This window comes from Canis lupus, chromosome 9, assembly GCF_048164855.1.
Source record: "Canis lupus baileyi chromosome 9, mCanLup2.hap1, whole genome shotgun sequence".
NCBI classification, from domain to species: Eukaryota; Metazoa; Chordata; class Mammalia; order Carnivora; family Canidae; genus Canis; species Canis lupus.
Window position 1 is genome coordinate 53,317,378 of NC_132846.1, and position 22,060 is coordinate 53,339,437.

At 41.0% G+C, this 22,060-nt stretch overlaps 1 protein-coding gene across 25 annotated transcripts in view; it reads left to right on the forward strand.

The window, feature by feature from the left end:
* NRXN3 (neurexin 3) overlaps nucleotides 1–22,060 on the forward strand; it is a 1,529,630-nt gene that overhangs the window by 1,006,757 nt on the left and 500,813 nt on the right. For 2 of the 25 annotated variants that reach the window (XM_072839540.1, XM_072839538.1), the window contains exon 1: nucleotides 8,000–9,237. The exons of 20 other annotated variants lie outside the window; for them this stretch is intronic. In XM_072839540.1, the coding sequence (XP_072695641.1) occupies nucleotides 8,988–9,237 (250 nt within the window). In that variant the 5' untranslated portion in view covers nucleotides 8,000–8,987. Of the gene's footprint in view, nucleotides 1–7,996; nucleotides 9,238–22,060 lie in introns of those variants that run through there. 3 more of the 25 variants (XM_072839541.1, XM_072839543.1, XM_072839539.1) reach the window with 3 other exon arrangements.

The window sequence follows — 22,060 nt, forward strand, 5'->3', positions numbered from 1 at the left end:
GGCCAGGTAACTTGCCCAAGGTCATACAGCTAGTAAAGAATGGATCAGAGACTTGAAAATTAGCTGCCTGCCCCCACAAATTAAGTTGTCTGAGCCTAGGAGCAGGACCTGCTCCCTGTATGATTCCTCTCTAAATCATGTAGGGAGCCCAAATATAAACCTAACTGATAATAACAGAATGTGACAAATGTTAACAGAAGATAGGAAAGAACAGCTACTAATGCCTGTCCAGATTGGAAACGGTAGATTTTGAAGAGTAGATATCATCAATGCTGATATATCGTTATCTTAATGTTGTTTTATCTATTGCAAGAACAGTCTGTTCCTCCTACTATGACATAAACTTACATCATGGTACCCCCCTGTTCTCAATGTTAGTTTTAGAAAATGCTAAATTCTCAGTATCACTGAGAAATGACCTTATTACACATCTTGTAAATATTTTTGGAGCTGTTTAAATAATACTTTGTACCTCTTTTCAGAGAACATGCATCTCATTCCTCTCAGGGATTTCTCTAAGTGAATTTAAGACTACTGAGTATCAAGAGTAAAATGGCCAATTGCTTTAGATCTCTATACCCCTATCTTGAAAGATTCACCCTTCATCAAATTGTTAGTGAGATAGGCACTTGAATGAGGTGAATGTTTGAACTATGATGTTCCCAGAATTAACCGCAATCTTATAAATCAGATCCAATGGATATTTTAGCATCTAAAAACTAATTGCATAGAAGAAACTGAACAAAGGAAAACTGGTTATGCTACAGTTTAACTTTTTATTTATATGGTGTTTATTTAACATCTGGCAACGTATGTCATTAGAGAATATGGCAACCCTGTCATTAGAGAGAGAATGTAGCTCTCCCAACATGTGGGTTTCCCTTCTCCTTCCCTCCCTTTGCTTTTTCCTTCTTTGTTGTCTTTCTCTCGCTTTCCATTACTCTTCCTTTCCTTCCTTATGCTTTAGTTGCCTGTTATTATCCCATGAAGTTCCTGTTTTGTATTGTTTTGTTTTTTTTTTTTTTTGAGTTAAAAGTTGACACCTTTCTGAGATTTTCAGGCTTTACCAATGTAAGTGACAAATGAAAGCTAAACTTAGAGTTTACCTCCTCTAGGAAGCCCTTTGTACATAATTCCATCTCACATTGATAATCTCCATAATTTACATTCCTGTATCTCTACCTATTTGAAATCACTGAAGTTCATAGTAATGGTTAACCTGAATATTTACAATGTTATTTTAAGATATATTTTCTTTTTTAACCATCAAAACAATCCAGTGAGGTGGGGATATTCATAATTATGCTATAGAGGGAAGATACTCAATGAGTATAAAATAACTTGCTCAGGGTCACATGGCCAATAAGTAGCAGACAATATTTGAACTTTAGTCCTTTGACACTCAGTTCATATGTCATCTTGTCTATGAACCTCTCCTGATAGTCCTGATAGTACCTGCTATCCCTACACTGGATTAATTCAATTGCCTATTCTTTTATATACTTCATTTATGCCTTTATTCTAGCGTGTATCATGTTGTATTTTGGAAGTTGTAGATATGAATAGAGTTTATGGTTTATTTTCTTTGTTTTTGTTTTTTTTTCTGCTAAATTATATACTGCTTAAGGCCTTAAATCTTCTCTAAGTCCCCAGGACATCACCTGGTGCCTTACCCATAGTTAGCATAAATTTAATGTTCATGAAGTAGATGAATTGATGCACCAAAGTAATTGTTTCTATACTGAGTAGAACCTAGTTTAGAGATACATTCACAATAACTTGAAATAAAACATTTACTGAGTAATAATAAAATACCAAATAAATCCAATGGAAATTATTAAAAGATTTAGAGGAGATATCTTTTAGGAAGGAGGCTAAATAATTAGAACTTATTGTTTATTAAAGAGGGAAAAGGGGGGATCCCTGGGTGGCGCAACGGTTTGGCGCCTGCCTTTGGCCCAGGGCGCGATCCTGGAGACCTGGGATCGAGTCCCACATCGGGCTCCCGGTGCATGGAGCCTGCTTCTCCCTCTGCCTGTGTCTCTGCCTCTCTCTCTCTCTGTGACTATCATAAAAATAAAAAAAAAATTAAAAAAAAAATTTAAAGAGGGAAAAGGTAAGAAATTAAAGAAATAAGAAAGAGAAGTAGCCAGAGAGACCTTCCGATCCCAAAGCAGACTGAGATTGTGTAGGTTCAACCCTATACTGGAAAATTATTACTTATAAAACAATTCTGGGTCTCAGTAGCTCATATTAGCTGGCTCTGGAACCATGGTGAGCTTTATTGTTTTGGAGTTGGCTCAAAGGATATTTGTGAGAAAAGGCATGACTAAGCTGCTCCTCATTCTGTGAAATATGGGCAAAGAGAACCCAGTGAGTCAAGCAACACATGGGAGGGACTTTCCATTCTACATTTTGGAATTGCAGGGGAGCTTTTTGTTTATTCACTCCACTTGAGATTTGCATCAATAAGAAAACTACCTTCAGGGATAACTTTAAAGAACTCATTTGAAGAGAAAGATATCTTTTCACACTTATTGATTATTGATTTATGTGCTAGGCTCTGTTTTATACACACTTTAGATATATTAATTTCTGAATTCTCACAGCAAACTTTTAAAATAGTATGATTATTCCTAGTTTACAGATAGAAAAGCTGAGGTACAAAGAGGCTAAGGCACTTGTCAGCATTTTCACAAGCAGCTAAAAAAGCAGAATCAGGATTTCAGCCTAGGAAGTTTTGAGCACCAGGGCTCCAAATCTAAATTTGTATGCACTTTTAAAGTGCCCTCTAAATCGTTAATTTGGTAATTATCTTATAAACATGCAAATGATATTAATTCTGTTATTATATGACAATAATTCATTTTGTTTGAGTTCTTAAAACTGGATAAAGATTTACATGATGCTGAGAATGTGAAATTTAGATTTCTGATGTCCAATGTAAGCTTAGTGAAGACTAACGGTTTTAAATGCCCAAAGCCCAAATCTCTACAAGTAACTAATTGAATTCTGTCCTTGCATATAAGGAAGATTTGCTTCAATGATAAAATTGTTTCACTTGGATTCCAAAGGAGACAGCTAAAATTTACATAGGAGTATTTCATATTTTCTTATCCTTGAAGAAATGTGTGAAATTCTAATGTAGATTGATCAAACTCAAGAAATTTGGGAAGTTTCCTAAGGAAATTTTTTAACATCCAAACTCCTGATATCCCCATTTCAGCCACAAGGAGGACAAGAGAATAAGTAGGGATGTTTATAATGCAAAGTTAAAGGAAGAGGAGTAATATATACGTTCTCTAAACTAAAATTACGTAAAGAATGTCATTGTCTTTTTTTTTGTGTGTGTGTAAGTCAAATACATCTAGAAGTGATACTTAGAAGAATAAAGCTTATCTTTCATAGCCCTAGATGGAAAATAAAACCAAAATCTGCTTTTGCAAGATCATTTTCTTAAATGAGCAGAGGGATGAATTACAGGCTATAAATAAATTTACTGACATATAATAAAACAAAGGTCAACTGTTAGCTATGTTAACAGCTACCTGTATTTTTCAGAAATTTCATTTCACTTCACATTACGAGAGTTAGTTGTTGTTTGTTTTCGGTTTTGGTTTTGGTTTTCCTCCTCCTAAACTTACCTTTTGTGAACAGTGAGAACTTAAAGATTCCTACTCTTCATATTTGGAAAAAGAAGGCCCTCACCTGAGAGCTTAGGGTTCACACAGACACAGACTGCTCTGGTACTGTCTGTGTCTGTGCAGTCATATGAGATGTGCCTGCAACAAACAACTTGACAGGTGTCTCCTGCTGGCAGTGAAGTGGAAAGTCAGAGTCTATATAAGTGAGAAGGGACATGTGCAGAGACAAAATGTATTGTGAGACCAACAGGGCAATTTCACATTAGATTCCCGGCACCTGGCACGATTAAGTACTATCACAAAGCCTATTTTAGAAACCAAAAGATTCCCTCACTGCTTTATTGCTGGGATAGAGACCAAAGCAAGACAAAGCAGGTGAGCTGGGTAAGGATTCTCACACCATGGTTTTGGGACCATCTCCTGGAAGGTGGGAAGACTCAGGGAGATTGGAACAGGGCTAGGAAATCTGTAATGGCAAATTATAAAGTCTGAAATAGAGAACCCCAGCTATTAACCAAGCAAATCCAGCTACAGGCTGTTTTGTTGTTGTTTGTTTTGTTAATATTTTAAAAACTACATTCCATTCAGAAACCTAAAGTTCCCAAAAGTCTGTTTAGGATTCTGTGGGGGTTTGTCCAAGTAGAGCTAAGTGTGACTGTTCCCGTGAAATTATTTGTACTTTTTAACTTTAAGTCATGGTGAGCGTAACATTTTTAAATCCCTTTCTCTTTTATACTTATAAGTAGACTTATCTTCATCTTGGGTTGCATGTGCTCATTCTAGGAGCTCACTAGAGAAGACAGTTCAGGAAGAGAGAGGGGAGCTTTCAGTGATAGTATACAGATGGGGACAAATTCTTCAGCAGGGCTCTAGCTTCAGGCAGTGTTTAGAAGGTATCAGTGGAGCTAAAAATCTTTTTAAAGTACATATATTTACTATGTCAGCCTAAGGTAAACTCTAGCAGGCTTGAGAAGAATGAGAATAAGAAGAGTAGTCTCAGAGAAATATGTGGACTAGAGAAATGAAAAAATGAAAAAAATCAACAGTATATTAAATTGGAGAAGAACATGCATTTTATCAGGATAATTGTGCATTATCTCTTTAAATTAGCGGAAGAAAAACAAACCAGTCTTGAGTTTATCCTCTGATGAGTCTTCTCAGTATTTAACTGGGTCCCCAAATGGAATCAGCCTTACCAGAATCCACAGCTAGTTCTTTTGACATTTTGCAAAAAAGTAAATAAATAAATTATAAGTATGACAAGTAAAATGAATAGTTCCAGCTGTGACACCAGCAGCATTTCCAGATTTCGTACAATATTAGGGATTTATTTTCACTTTGTTGCCTAGCAGAGAATTAATTGAAAGGTCTATCTAAGCTTCTCATGCTTCCTTGGGACGAAGTCAAAAACAGAATCTCCAACATTCAGTGCCAATTTAGAAAAGAAGAAAACCATTAAGTGGATAGGTGGTCAACTCATCAACTCTGGAAATATATGTCCCTGAGGATCAATGTCACTGAAGCCAAATAAACACATCAGTGAATCTAATGGTTATATGAACATGTGAATATGAGACTGGCAACTGATTATTTGGGTTGATTTATTCAGCAAATATTTACAGAGATCCTACTCTGTGCTACCTACACTTCTACACGCTGAGGATAGAGAGAGAAAAAGACAAAGGCTCAGCTTTCAGGGAACTTAAAATCTTAGTTAAGGAGCTAAAATATGAAAAAAAAAAAGTATAGAACAAGGAAATGGTAGATAAAGTGCCTTTCAGCTAACTTTAGATGAGGGCCAGAGAGGACATCTGGGAAGGTGACATGAAATGACATCTGGTCACATAAAAATCTTGGGAAAAAGTCTTCCTTACAAGAGGGAACAGCAAGTATGAAGGCTTCAGCCTGGGAAAGAACTTGACACATAGAGCAGAAGGAGGTCCTGGGAGCCTGGAGAATAGTGAATGAGGGGAAAAGGCAGAGCTAGAGAACCAGGCCAGGTCATCTAGGTCGACTGAAGGCCATGACACAGAGTTAGAATAAATCCAAAGGGCAGTGAGAATCCATCTGGAGGACTAAACTAAGGAGCCGGTTGGATTGAAAGGGAATTATCATGGACTTTAGGGAAGGTACTTAGAGTAGGAAGGTGTCTTTGGTTTCTTTTCTTTTTTCCTAATCTTTCTACTAATAACCTATGGCCCTAATCACATCATACTTAACGTCCTTGGGGTTTCAGCTTATTTTTCTACTGAACAGAGTGTGGCCATTCTTTGTCAAGTGCTATGCCAGATGTTTTGTATACATTATCTCATTTAAAATACTCAGGAAGCTCATGAGGGAAAGGTGTCATCCACATTTTACAAAGGAGGGAACCAAGGTTCAAACTGAGTTGCCGTGAACCATCCCTCTTGCTTGCTGTGCTGCTCCTGGGTACATGTTGCTAGTTTAAGGCCACCACCCAAGGGCATGAAAGACTTTGAAAGAAGGAGACCTCCTTTGGAGGTTTGGATCCCAGATCACCCTTACAACTAAGAGCCAGACTAGTTGGGATGACTGTACACCATTTACCATGGAGGCAATGTGGACCTTTAGAATACTGATTTCAGAACCGGTATACCAAATCACCACCATAAATGCTAAAATGGACTTGATATTTGACCTTGAAGACAAATCATTCATAGGTTTGTTATGTTTATCTGTTAGAAACCCTAACTTCCTCAGTATCTCCTCAGGGGTGTCACAAGGATGAATAGGACTGTCTAATCCCTGTTTGTTTGTGTGTTTTTTTTTTGTTGTTGTTGTTGTTCTTTTTGTTTGTTTGTTTCTCAGTAAGTTTGAAATGTTCATTGAGATCAGGAGTATAAAAGGTGCTGTAAGCTCTTTTTTAAAAGACAAATGCCACCTAAATACTATATACATATATATATGTATGTATGTAATACTATATACATACATAGATATACATGTATATGTACATATATATGTATGTAATACTATATACATATATATAGAGAGAGAGATGATATCTAGAGACAGATATATACACTTTCACATATATAGGATTATATTCTGTGATATCTATATGATTATATATGATAGATACATGATTTAGCCGGCAAGTATCATATAGTATATATATGACTTAACCATCCAGTACTATTCCCTCTGCCTCCCCCTAAATGTAATGTGCTCTTTTTAACCAAGGTGAATATGAAGGAGGAAATGAAAGCTAGCAAGAGCCCCTTGCCCCCCTCCCCCAGGGTTAGGAGGGCTGTCCTTTGGGTTTAGGCCTCCAGCTCTCCTCCTGCCGAGTGCAGGGAACGGGGGAGGCGGGGGTGGAGGCCGCATCCTCCAGAATGTCACTGTTCCCGGGCAGAGCCCTGGGTCAGCTTCCTCCCGGAGGCACAGATGGCCAGGACAGGCGCGCCAACCCTCTTCCTGTCACTCCCGCTGTCCCCTGCGGGTTCAGCCTGGATGGAAAAGCCTCGCTTTCTGGTGCCCAACGCCCCGGAGGCCCGGAGGCTTCACCCACGGTGGGTGGGGAGGGGGCAGCGCCCCCCGGGCGGTCAGGGGCAGGCCAGCCCCTCCTCTTCCGTGGGCAGACGCGGCGGTCGCCCCCCTGTCGCCCCCTCTGAAGTTCCTTGAGCGGGGCGGGCGGCGCGGGCGCTAACCTGGCTGTCCTGAGTGTCCGGGAGCATCCTGTCCGCCACGGGGGCGGGAGCCACTCGGGCCAAGGGCCCCCAGCCACCAAACCCCTCGCCTGCGGGGGTCCCCAGGCCACCCCTCCCGTGCACTGTCCAAGAGGCAGGACGTGGGTTTCCAGGGTCCCCCCTCCGGGCGGGGTCGGGGCGAGGGGCGGCGCAGCGCAGACCCCCGGGCGGGCGGGAGCGTGCGGGCGGCACCAGCGCTCCTGCTGACTCAACGGGGTTTATTTTTATTTCTATCTGAGGTTACTTCAGCCTTAGCCACCGCCTGCATTTTTTTCTCCCCAAATTGCAAAAGGTGCCTTAATCATCCAAATTTGGCTTAATGCGCCTGGGAGAAAAGGGAAAGAAAGAGTGATTTAAAAAAAAAAAAAAAAAAGAAGAAGAAGAAGAAGGAAGGCACAGCGTCCGTCTGTCGGCCCGTGGGTCTCACTCATCCGCGCGCGCACACACGCGCTCACTCTTCGGGGAGGGCGGCGGTGTGCGCGGGAGGCTCGCGCGGGTGTAGACCGGCGAGCGTGTACTTGAATGGGGAGGGCCGGGATTCCGGGTCGCTCGGGCCCCTCCTCCCTCCCGAGCCAGCCAGTCCCTCGGCAGAGCGCTCGGGCTGCACTGATTTGCTCTCGGGAGTGCGCTATTTGCATATGACTTGCCCATTTGTGAATTTGGCTCCCCAAGTCCTCGCTTCACTTCACCTGTGCCTCCCAGTTGCGCGCACTTTGCAGGCGCCCGCCTGCCCGCCTCTCCGCCACTCCTGCCGCCTGCCGGGCACCTCCTCTGGCGCGCTCCGCGTTCGCCCACCCACCTCTCTCCGCCCGGGGCCACGCTGGTTTGGGTGGCTGCTCCGTGCTGGCTTCCCCCTCCTTGCCTCTTCCCCTCCGGTCCTTCTTGTTCTCTGCCTCGCGCTGCTGCTGCTGCTGCTCCCGCTGCTGCTCCCGCTGCTGCTCCCGCTGCTGCTGCTGCTGCTGCTGCTGCTTTTCATCCAGTTGGGAAACCCAGGACGCAGGCGGTTGCTCCGTGGCGCTCTTCCAGAACGCGCAGGGTTAACAGCCTCCGCGCCCTTGCACCGAGACTTCGGGGAGCACGCAAGAACTCTCCCACCTGCAGCCCCCTTTGGCCTGGCAGTTCTGCAGTGCATCGCATGGAAGTGGAAAAGAAAAAAAAAATGTTCACACTGCCTGGATGTTGGGATAAACTAACCTGAGCCTACTTGGGTCTCCTGCTGCCTCCCCCTCTTCCTTCGTTTCCACCTTTCCTCTGTGTGGCTTCCCAGAGTGTGCAGTTGAGTCGCCTGGAGGTCAGGAGGGAGCCGCGCCGGGCCTCCCCTGACATGTGTGGCATTCCTGGGCTCCCTAGGAGGGTTGCTGTACCTGGGTGGACTTTGGTGTTCTAAATTTCAGCCCCGGGATAAAAGGAGCTTTTGCCTTCTATCTGGCTTTTCTTTTCTTTCTTTTTCTTTTTTCTTTTTTTTTTTTTAACTGATTCATCATCTGTCTTGAAAGCGCTTATTCCCTCCCTCTTTCCAAAATACGGGCAAGTGTTCCTGCTGCTATGATGGGCCCTTGGGCATCATGAACTTCATTATTCCTCACTGGCTGGAATTCAAACTGCCCATCTGTAGTGGTCCAGTGCGTTGACCATGCACCTGAGAATCCGCGCGAGACGGAGCCCTCCTCGCCGGCCGGCCTGGACGCTTGGGATCTGGTCCCTCTTCTGGGGATGTATCGTCAGCTCTGTGTGGAGTTCCTCTAATGTAGCTTCTTCCTCCTCCTCCTCTTCCTCGCCGGGGTCTCACTCTCAGCACGAGCACCATTTCCATGGCAGCAAGCATCACTCAGTGCCTATTTCTATCTATCGCTCCCCTGTTTCCCTTCGAGGAGGAGGGCACGGTGGGTCTCTCTGCTCTTTATCCTTTTAATGGGGCATAGCGATTCCTTAACCCACTCGCCTTTCAGGTAATGTCAAGGGTGGGAAGATAATAAAAAAAAAATTGAATTTAAAATGATAAAAAAGCATCGCATGTGCATGAGAGAAGGAAATGTTCAGTTCCTCCATAAAGGCTAGTGTTTTCTGCCCCAGCCCCTCAGTTTCTCTGACGGTTTCTCCCCTCCTTAGCTTTCGTACTCATAGCTTCACAAACACCACATTTTCCCCTTTGCAACCTTCCACCTCCTTCGACCCCCTCCCCATGATGGAAAGCAATTTATCAGATAAGTCCCAGGTTTTTGCACTTTGAGAATATCCATTCACCTTGCTTTCACCCTTCTTGTTTTGGAGGTAGTCACGGGAAGTAGATAGCAGGGATCCTTAGGTCCTCAGCCTGAAGTTGATGGAACTGATGTAAAGTGATAAAGGTCACAGAGGAGAGTAGCTGAGTGTAAGAAGGCAGAATATGTAATTAATAAAGAGTAGCCTTTATTGTTCATCTGGGCAGCTCTCTGTTTGTCCACATGTCTGAGCGAATGACCAGCTGTCTCGAAAACTGCCTATGCAAGATTGCTAACTACTATGTAGGAAGTAATAAAATAGATAAGACAAAGTCCATTTATAATTAGGCCAAGTGTAAATTATAGTAACTTTAATCCCACCATTTATACAAATGTTATTTCAATTAAAGGTAACACTGGTAGGCTTGTTCACACAATACAGGTATGATGTGTTTGGCTCCGAACAGCCCTCCTTGCATAGCTATTGAAGGAAGAGACCTATGACTCTTAAAAATATATTCCGAGCAGGCTGCCTCTGAAAGGGCAATGTCTGCCACCAAGGTGGGAGTTTGCTGTAGTAAACTGTTCTAAAGAAGGGATCTTCAATATTTGTTTACTATTCACTCTACTCTGGTGGTGAGGAGAGTAGGAATCACAGAGCCCAACGGCAGGAGTAGCCCTCCAGGGAGCTGTACAAGTGAACCACGCTAGAGGTCCCCTGCCCTAGCTTGTATTTTGAAGACCTATAGCATGCAGACCCCATTCCGAATGTCAGTTCTTCCCACTGCCTCCTAGCCGTGTGCTTCTGTTCTGTACTATCTGTAGTGTTAAGTGGAAGCACATTGAGAAAATGCCAGCACGTACTCTGGCTCTTTCTGGCTCTCTCTTTAAATTTTATTTGATGGAGTTGTCAAGCGGCTCAGAGCTTGTAAGGTTGGTGGAGAGGGGTGGTGGGAAGGAGTGAATGCTTGATTTTGATCTGGTTGCTGTTTTCTCTGTGACTCCTGCTGGGTTGGTCTGGAGTAGGCTTTCTGAAAAAAAAAAAAAAAAAAAAAGGGAAAGAACTACAACCACCCAAAAAGCAAAAGCAATTTCACTGAAATGGAAACTGTTAGCTCCTAAGGTGGAGAGGGACCCGGAGTGCTGGTGGGACTGCAAAGAGTGGGGAAGAAAAAAAGGGGAGTGGGAAATGGAGGAAGCCAGACAGACGATTACTAATAGCCATAATTAAACATGGAAAGGCTCAGCGATAATTAGCTAAATTTCACTAATTAGTGTAAATGATCAACAGGGAGATGGATATTATGCATTAGTTAGAGGTTATAGGCTGGCAAAATCTTGATGCTTTCTGTTCAGGATGTAAACAGTTAAAAGCAGCTACTAGTTAAGTGATGGTATTTGCAGAGCAATACTTCCCAGGGGTTCCTAAATCTGTCAATCTCTCTCTGCCTCTCTCTCTCTCTCTCTCTCTCTCTCTCAGCTAAAAGGGCTAAAGGGGTTGAGCCTTGCACAGATTAAACACAGCTCTTTTCTACTGACTTCATTTCTTCAAGGATCTGTTGCTCAGTAACTTCTGAATCTTTTTGACTGTTTCCTAGTCTGGTTTCTCATTAACCTGCATCTGATAAGATTCAGTGTGATTGAAAAGGAGAAAGCAGTAACTAAATGACTAGACACCCCAGAAAAGGCCCACACCCAGGAGAGCTGTGGAATGCAGTGACCCCCAGGGTCCTGTATGGCTAAGATAAAAAAGCTCATGAGTTCACCTCTTGAGTATCCTCTTTCAGTCCTGCAGTCCCATCCCATTGATTTGGGACTTGGAGAGAGAATGCATCTATATTAAGTAGGCTCCTTGCATATTTAATTAATGTTTTTGAGCTTGAAAACAAGAGAAGCGGCCATCAACAAGATGCCCCAACCCCTGACTCCAATCCCACATCCAAAATGTGACCTTTTGTGTCCTGAAAAAAAGTAGAAGACCCCTTGGAGCTTTGTTAATGCACCTCTCACTCATACTTGGAAGTACACTTGCTTTCTCCTAGCCCAGACAAAGCCTTCACTAACAGCAATTGTTTTTTTGCTTTGTTTTGTTTTGTTTTTTAAATCTTTTGGATGGAGGCAGTAGGAGGCAGGGTACCAGCAGACTAATGTTGTTACTAATAGCTTCCAGCCAACCTTATTCCAGAGTTAAAAGCAGCAGTCTCTATTGTCTGTGAAGGAATAAATGCCCTTCATTCTGGTATAAACTGAAAACTAGATCCTTGAATCTGAGAACTTTCTTTCAACTTGGGGGGATGTTTGTTTGTGTTACCCTTATTCCCCTCGCTCATTTCCTGAGAAGCCAGAAGTCTTCAGAGTTGTCCTGTTAATCAGTTGTTGTCACCCCTCGGTCCAGACCACCCTGCCCTGTAGTGGGGTTTACACTAAGGCAGAAGGAAGAAACAGAAATCCTCGGAACAGCTGCCTTTTATCCGTACTTGATTCCTATCTTTGGAGAATCAGTTATGTATAGATTAGACTAAAGTCTTTATCCCAGAGCAGCCTAAAGAAGGCTGTGCTCCTTTATGAGTTCAGGAGACAAAGACCACCCTGCCTGAGGCACCCCAAATACTCTCAGGGTAGGATTATGTCTCAGGAGAAAATCAACTCTCTCTTCTCAAGTGGGATTTAGTAAGTTGTCCCTTCTCTCATGGCTCCCTGCTCTCTGTCATGCTCTTACCTATCAGTAGTCAGTCAGCTAATGTTTATTGAGCATTTATTTACTCTGTGTCAGGCTGCATGCTCCTTGCTGAGGATAGAAATCTACACAAGACATTGTGGTAAAAAAAAAAAAAAAAAAAAAAAAAAGACATTGTGGTGTGTTCAGTCAGGGATAATTTCAGAAGTATTTTGATCATCTATGAAAGACAAGTGCTTCTAATTTGGGGGATGGGGTAAGGATCCAGCTACTAAAGCAAATTAGTTAATATACAATTTAAATATTATTTTTTAAAGATTTTATTTATTTTATTCATGAGAGACACACAGAGAGAGAGAGAGAGAGAGAGGCAAAGACACAGGCAGAAGGAGAAGCAGGCTCCACACAAGAGGAGCCCGATGTGGGACTCGATCCCAGGACTCCAGGATCACTCCCTGGGCAGAAGGTGCTAAACCACTGAGCCAGGGATCCCCTAAATATTCTTTATAAAATGCAGATTTACATTCTTGTGTCCTTCAGAATATCCCTATAAGAATTTTTTTATCCTCAATTTTATTTCCATGCTTAAATATCATGCTTATTAAAGCTCCTAAGTAGTTTAGTGGCATGGGAAATACAAATATAAAAACACATTTATTTACCAACCTTTAGTTTCATAAAGGAGGCTTGTATGTTTTTTCTCCTCTCCCATCTTTAAGAATGCCAATGAGCATCTGCCTTAAAACTATGCTTTCCATACTTAATAATTTAGAAAACTGACTTTTCTGAAAATCTAGATTTAGTATGTGCCTTACATTTTATCCTCCATGAAATAGAAGGCCTTCCTGACTCTTTAGGAATTTAGCTGACATAAAACTCAATTTTAAATGGTAATGCACCACAGTATATTTAGAGGAAAGTCTCATGCTTAGAAGCCAGGGTATGTGTGTTTGTAGGGAGGTACCGTAAGTCCTACTTGAATCATCTCAACAGAAGTGGTGGTGGTCTGGTTGTGCCAGGAGTCCTTCTTGTAAGAAGTTGTGCTCCTCATTCATTGTCACCTCTTAAGTTTTTCCAGCCATGAGGCTTGTTTTACTCTGATCTGTTGAGCACTTTCTTCTGCTCAGCCAGCTGCTTCCTAACCACATTCTCTCTCCCTTCCTTCTTGGGATTCAGTTTGCTGAATAATTCATAGTATTGGTTGACAGATAAAATTATAAGATTTATATGTCTTTGGCCTTGGTGATGAATTAATTAAATTGGTTTCTCCTTCTTTCTCTCCTCTAGATGCATTGTTTTTCTTCTCAAAAAAATTGGCTGGCAAGTGGTAGGTCTGGAGATTTGCTTGTTTTTGAAAGATTACCAAAGGCAGTTTATAAAATCCTACTGTAAATCTCTTCAGGACTTTCAATGCAGATCATTGTGTGGGGTGGAGATGAGGGCTGCTATATCATAGGGACAGGAGGTGAGATAATTGGAACAATTGCTTTCAGGAAATAAATAAAAACCTTCACCAGGCTGGGTGATGGCTAGAATTCCATAGTAAGAACTTTATTGTTTTATCGTCTGGTTTTTTTTAAAGATTTTATTTATTTATTTATTTATTTATTTATTTATTTATTTATTTATGATACACACAGAGAGAGAGAGAGAGAGGCAGAGACACAGGCAGAGGGAGAAGCAGTCTCCAACACGGGACTCGATCCCAGAACTCCAGGATTGCGCCCTGGGCCAAAGGCAGGCGCTAAACCGCTGAGCCACCCAGGGATCCCGTATCATCTGATTTTGAATCTAGAAGTAACATACTCCATTTTACATTTAAGTGAATAAATTTTGTGGATCTCAGAAGGCTTATTTTGCTAAGACCCTGGGTGATCTGAGAGGGAGGCAAATATCTGAAGATAAACCTTAGCCCTACTTCCTTCCCTCTATTAGTTTGTTAGGACTGCCATAACAATAAAATAAAACAAATTTTAAAAAAATCACAGGCTAGGTGGCTTAAACAACAGAAATTTATTTTTGCACAGCTCTGGAGGCCAGAAGTCCCAGGTCATATTGTTGGCAGATTTGATTTCTTCTGAGGCCTCTGTCCTTAGTAATAGGTGGCCACCTTCTCATTGTGCTGGTGCATGGTCTTTGCTCTGTGTTCATCCCCCATGTTCCTTGTGTGTCCAAATATCCTCTTCATATGAAGACACTGGTCAGACTGGATTTAGGCTCACCCAAAAGTTTCATTTAACTTAATTACCTTTTGAAAGGTACTCTCTCTAAATGCAGTCACATTCTAAAGTACTGGGATTTAGAGTTAAAACATATGAATTTTGGCAGGACACAATTTAGCCCATCACACTCCTCCTCCTCCCCTATTACACAATCATTGGGAAAGAGGTAACAATATACCGTTCAGTGAATCTCTGCTAAACTCAAATTTTCACAGTGGAAAAATAAAACCTTCAGTGACAGTGGTAATAATTTACAAAACTGATAAGCTGCCTCATGAGGAAAAAAGTCTGTTTATTTGTAGAAAACAAAACCAGTAGGTTTAGTTCAAGCTCATGTTGGCTTTCCTATCAGTTTATCTTGTGTGACTCAGTCTATACCTTGGTGTACATGTGGACTAGTTCTCTTTGACCGCAGCCACGTGCTTTGCAGACAGACTCTAATGTCCATGCTCTAAGACACTCTCTCCTTAGACATGCTGCCATTCCAGGCCAGACCTTCTTGCCCACCCAGTGACTTCCTTTATAAACTGCACTTTCCCATTATTTTATTTTCCTGAGACAGACACCAACTCCCTTCACATCTCACCTTTCAGAAAAACAAACAAATAAAACCAGGTAAAATCGATATCAACATCTCCTTTTTTGGCAGGTGAAAAACACATCCTTTTAACAATATATCAATTTCATTATTTTTCTGTTGGATTTTTATTTTGTGAAAGTTCATCTTAAAATATAAATATGAATATGAAGTAAAAAAATAAACATATATGAAGTAATCTGTCTATATCATGACATGTCATGAAGCTTGGGTGATAGAATGTTTTACAATTATCAAGCAACTTGGCTGCAGTAAATCCCAGGCAACATATTCAACTCTTTGGGGAATGAGTTTTTGAGTGTTTTTTTTTTTTTCCATTTTTGTTTTTATTTCTGTATTCAGATACTTTTGAAAAGTGACTTTTGAGAGAATGCATGCTAATGAGGATGACAGGTGATGATAATGGACACGGGCAGTGTGGTGGTAGGTGGGCGTGGAAACAATCAACTGCAAGATTTAGAATTGGAAGAACTAGTTCTCGGTCTTTTTTCTGTCACTTAGGAACTTTGTGATCTCGGATAAGTCATGAAGTTTGACTCTGACTCAGTTTCTTCATCTCTAAACTGAGAATAGCAATAATAATATCACACAGATGTCACAAAATTATGTGGAAATTAAACAAGTTGTGCTTCGTACATTGCAAGCTACTGAGTACACGTTAAATATTCTATGAGAACTATTTTAATGCTAATGCTCTTTCAGTTCCTGGTACAAAATCGAGCTTCAGTGTTGAACAGCTGCTGGTTGGTAGTTTGAGGTTAAAGAGCATGCATCTCCTGCTTCTCTTCATTTTCTTATCTGCAGCAACACTTTCTGCCTCCAAGGGGAGACAATTTTAATATGTATTTCCTTGTTTACGGCACTAAAAGAAAATAGCATATGTGGTCAGCTTGTGCTTTTTGATAACATGGAAAAAAAAACATGCCAGGCCAAATTTAGCCCAAAATGACAAATAGCAAACTGTTTAGAAGCTGAGTGATTTAGTGAATAAAAGGGAAGAGTCCCCTAAGAAATATTCTGAGATCGTTTTAGAAATACATAATTGGATCATGTTTCTAGAAGACGTCTGCTGAATTTAAACATTCCTATATGATGCTCAGCATCCATTGAAAACTTGAATTTTTAATCTGGTTTATACTAGGAAAAAGACAGGTCTTTCCAGGACTGCTATTTTTAGATCTAGAAATAGAGAATTTCTTTTAATGTCGTTTCTGGTGCTTCTACTCACCAGGACTCAAAGTTTTAGAGGAGGTAGGAGTATGGGAGGTGCTGGTGCACTTAGAGTTGACTTGCAGAGCCCAAATTTAAAACAGAATTATTATGGAAAGAAACTTCCGCTGGGCTATAGATGTCACTCCTAGTTTCCTCCCTTTTGTCTCCCTCCGAGACTCTGTGACTTTGGATATGACATTATGTTTTTAAACCGTATTCATCTTTTAACATTTAGGCACACTATGGAATATCTTCATCTACTAGCCTATCCTCTTTCTTTTACCAGTAGCTTTCTGTGTGCATTGTAGAGTGTATGTGCCTTAATGCTGTCATTGGGGGAAAATTGGCTTTTTCATTTCTTCCTCATTTATACAGTGAGTGGGTCGAGTGAGACAATCTCTCCAAATGATTCTCGGCACAAGGACTGCATGCTTCTCCGATCTGTATGTCTTTAAACATATCACTATGTATCTGAAACTGGTCTGAGTTCCACAGGTCCGCTGGTATTTTACAAGTTTGTTTTCTTGACTAATAACACATGCCAAAGCCACAACGAGGTTTTCTCTTTTCCCCTCCAGCAGAAGTAGGATAATGTACAAGAGTGGCACACTGTGATGTTATAAAGCCCTCCGTCCAACTTCGCCACAGAGTCATGTTGAGATGGGAAGAACACAGCTCTCGTTTAAACACATCTTATCTGTACTAGAAAGGAATTCTGTGTTATGTTTAAAATGTTCTGCTGTGTTTAGCTATATCAGAGCAGAGGGCAGGATAGCAACTGTGGGTTTATAAAGAGCAAGTGGTTTATGTCTACTTCTGTTAGAGTTTTGAGAGACTTGCTTGGATCATATACTTTCACACTGCCCACACCTACTATGTGCCAGTACTCCTCCAGTGCTTTATATATATGATTTCATTTAATCCCCACAATCCTTTGATACTAATAATGTTACCACCATTTCATACATAAGATCAAAGAGACTCAGAGAGCTTATGTGCTTCGACCAAAGTAATACGGTGGTAAAGCCAGAATTCAAACTCAGTTCTATGCACAAGGTTCTTGGCCTTTCTGCTATACCACACAGTGTGTTATCTCAAGAAACAGGAAACAAGCACAGCGAACTCTTTTGTCAGAAATAGGGTGTACAGGTTACTGAGATCTTCTGATTAATATGGGTGGTACACCTTTCCAAAGCGTCTACAGGAGTGTCCAATTGATAATAAGTATTTGAATGTTTGTCAATCTGCCTGAACCCATTCTGACCCAAGGAGATATTAATTAGAAGGAGAATGCAGATGAAACACTCACACTGACACAGGTTTTTTTGAGTGAATGAGTAAATGATTGAGTGAGGTGCCCTATGACTGGTCCTTGTTTACTAGGAGAATAGGAATAGTCGTTTATAGAAGAGGCGAAGGGCAGGGGAAGTCATGTATTTCCCAGAAGCGCACTAACAGGGTTACTGAACCTCAAGGCTACAGAGAACTTAGAGATTATCTGACCTTCTTATATTCCACATGGGCAAAGTGAGGACTTAGCAATAGGCATCCCATCAGTACCAGAGTCAGTTGAGAATTGGGTAATATGACTCCAACTCCACCATCCATTTTCTCACTCCGCTGTTGAAGGGCCAACTTCTCACTCCTTCAAGAGCCTTTCTCAAATTGCAGCCTTGTGTCCCATCTCTCCTTCTGGAGACTGATCTCTCTTTAACCAGACTAAGTCCTGCAAGATTGGATTCTGCTGGCATAGGACTTCTCTGGGCTTCCATAAAAATTATTTTTCTTGTGCATTTTTCTAATAGGTGTTTGGCTTTGTGCTAAGAGGCAGGCTTTCTTGGGGTGGTTGGAAGGCTTTCTCTGTATGGGAGACTCCAGTGTGGGAAAGTTCTCAGATTTAGGTTCCTGTGTAAGGGGACATTGCCTGTACCAGTTGGGTTTCATCAGAAAGCAGAGGGAAATGACCTATGTACTCATCTGTCTGTTTCCCATCTGGAAGCCACAACTGAGTTATTGTTCAAAGACATGTCCCCTGACCCAGTCCTCACCTCTTGCTTGCCAGCTATTGAGTGGCTATATGAACATAAAGTTCCTAGAAACCAGCAAGCCATATTTTCTGAGCTACTGTTCTCACCCTCCCTTTTTTACTGTTTTGAAATATTTCCGTCACCCCCCCACACATTAGAATATAACTGTGTATACTCTTGAGTGACTTTCCCCCAAACTATGAATTTCAACTCTTTCTGAGACAGTCTTTCAGAATTTGAATATAATTACATGCTTTGGGTGCAAATTGTGGTTTTTGCTACATAAGAAACTAATGGAAATGATCCGCCTGTTCCTGTAGTCTACAGATTATATGTTTCAGAACTGGGGTATATATTTAGGCTGCTTTTCTGTGTGGCATATTAAAATGAAAATGAAGTTTGGGGTGAGCCACCTCAGTTGCTAGGCAGTAGAGCAGGTTGGTAGAGCACAGCATTAAACTGAACCAGTGCTGGGTGTTTTATTTAACATTTATTTGTGTTGCCCCTTTGTCATTTGATGTTGTCATAGAAGGGAAGAGGAAGGACATAGGCAGGGCCAGGCTGTCTGCAGAGACTCAAATAAGAAAGAAGAAATAATTCCCTCCAACACCCAAACTGAATGAGCACATTTTTAGAATTTGAAATTGCTGCACAGAGATCTCTTTAGGAAGAACAGGCGAGACTTGTAGAAGTGCATAGGTGTGACCACATCTTCAGGGACATGGATTTGGACAGACACTTAATTTCAGATTAGGGCCGATAACTAGAAAGAGAACTAGTTTCCCTGGTTTGGCCTTGCCTCAGTGGCTCTAGATAAAAGGCCATCACTCTGGTTAAAATGTTTTAATGTGTCTCCACAGTCCATTTAATTCCTGGTCTCAAATCCCAGGCATATCATGAGCAAATAGTGTTAGGCGGCAAAGGCTTTGGGGCTTCTTTTAAGTGACCACTAATAGGGTAACTCCACTTTCTTTGAATCTTCAGTTTTAATGAAAGTCTAAAGGCCCTTATGAAAAACTAGATCACAGGTAAATAAAGCAAGACCTACTTGGATTCTTTTTTTAAAAAAAATAAATTTATTTTTTATTGGTGTTCAATTTGTCAACATACAGAATAACACCCAGTGCTCATCCCGTCAAGTGCCCACCTCAGTGCCCGCCACCCAGTCACCCCCACCCCCCGCCCACCTCCCCTTCCACCACCCCTAGTTCGTTTCCCAGAGTTAGGAGTCTTTCATGTTCTGTCTCCCTTTCTGATATTTCCCACTTATTTTTTCTCCTTTCCACTTTATTCCCTTTCACTATTTTTTATATTCTCCAAATGAATGAGACCATATAATTTTTGTCCTTCTCCGATTGACTCATTTCACGCAGCATAATACCCTCCAGTTCCATTCTTGGGGTCAATGTTAGCAGCATTGATTATTTAAAAGTTTGAAAGGATGGTTAAAGGGTTAAACCTGAGCTAGAAATTTGGCTAACAGAATGATTTAGGTAAAGAGAGGGTCCTGTGGTTCAGATAGTCAAGGTTTTGTTGTATATCTTTTTCCTTAAACCAATTATTGTATATGTCTTTCCATGAGCCACTATCTCTGCATAATTGGATGGGGGATTATGTGTTTACTTATGTCAATTCAATCTTCTTAGGTAAAATAAACCCACGAGAGGAGACTTCTGTGCTTTCACAAGAATGATAATAGTATCTACCTTACTCTTAATAATTATAACAGCAATATTTCACTTTTGTGTGTGTTCTTTCAGCATTCCTGACACTTTTCTAAAGCTCTTAGCTCGTTTAGTTCTCCAGTGAGGTAGATATAGTTGTTTTCACATCTGAAAGACACAGACACTAAAGCATCGAATATTCGAGTCATAAGGTCAGATCATAAGGTAACACATGGTAGAACCAGGTTGGGTATCTAAGCAGTTTGCATCTGAATCTGTGCACTTAATATTTAAATATTCATGCATTATTGCCTAGGATCATGGGGAAAAAAATCTCAAAGTAGTCTTTTCAAATGCAGTATATGGCTCTTTTTAAAAGGTCTTTTATGTTAGACCTAGAGCCAAGATTAATTATGAGGACTGTGAATATTTTCTAAACTTAACAGCTGACAGTATGCACTTTGTGTCAGTCATTAGGTTCCTGCACCTAATTCTAGCATGTCTTTTTGCACAGGGGCTTCCCACACAACACCTAACACTAATTGCTCAAATACTAATTCAACTCCATTCTGATACCTGTCTACTTGGAGGTAGCACCAGATTCCACAGGTTAAGGGTTCAGTCCTACAGGACTGCCACTGCCACTCCCAACCCCCACGTCAGATGCCAGTCACCAGTCTAGGTTGTTACCTGTACTTCTGACCAATTGGCTCTAAAGCAAAGAGTTCCCAAAACCCTCTCTTTAAGTTCAATTAATTTTCTAGCATCTCTCACAGAACTCAGGAAACCCATCTACTTACTAGATTATTGATTTATTATAAGAGGATAGAACTTAGGAACAGCCAAGTGGAAGGGTTGCATAGGCTCTGGTGTATGGGAAAGGGCTCAGAGCTTCTATGCCCTCCTCCAGAGGCACCATTCTCCCCAATCTCCATGTGTTCAACCTGAAGGCTCTCTAAACCCTGTCTTTTTACAAAGTTTTTGTGTAATTTTTTGGTCATCTGAATGACCAAATATTCATTTCTATAGGTCATACTATCACAGTCAAGTATTAAACTAAATGCTTTATCTTATCTCATTTAATCCAACCATCCTTCAGTGTAGGCGCTATTATTATCAGGAATGTAACAGGGAAAGAAATAGAGACTCAGGGTTAGGTCATTCATTTCAAGTTCTTCCAGCTATTATTAAGCAGTTAAACCCTTGTATCTATTGGAATTTTAGGTCAAGTGATCTATACAAATAAAACCTGTTTCCTGGTATTGAGAGCAACTGATCAGAACATTTCCCTTATTCACAAGTGCTATTATATTATAGGAAATTATGCTTTCTGAAACTTACACAAGTTTCAGAGTCAGATGGTAAAGAATGGTCACATTTTCAATGGTTACTGTGGGCTTTCTTAAATTATAATGTTAGGTAAACCATCAATACTTCCTGGTTTTAGTTCTCTTACCTGCAAAATGAGAGGGTTGCAATTAAGGACCTTGAAGTGGCCTGCCAACTTTTGTCTTTGCAAGTTTGGTATTCATCTTACCATCAGCACCGACAGGCAAAATTCTAATGATTTCTAAAACACTTCTTCAGTCTTATTAGGTCACCTTTGAATCTAATTTTATTTTTGGCCCTTTATACATATGGCAGAAGTTCATTAATTATAAGGGTAAAACTAATGAAACAAATATTCCAAGAGCGTCAGTGGTTTTTCAATTTGGGTATGTGTGTGTATATGTACATGTGGGTGAATGTGTGAGCCCGAAAAATATAATGTAGCATAAAGACCTTGATAACAACCTAATTAGCTCTTGACCTGGAATGTAAAGTCAGACAGGAATTAAACCTGCTGTGCATTAGAGATGTAGGGATGATTCAGTACCTGCTTCTTACTGCTCTGATGTTATTTATCAGTGCATTGTGTCACGGGGGCTCATGTTAATATGTCAGTTATAATTGAAGAGGGGGATATCTTTAATGTGAGAGCCTTGGACCTCTATGGACAATACCTCTCTTTCAGATTATTCATATTTTTAAGGATTTCCATTATATCATTTTGTATGTATACCCTGCTACCCCCATCATCTGTCAGTTATTAAGGACCTATTAGA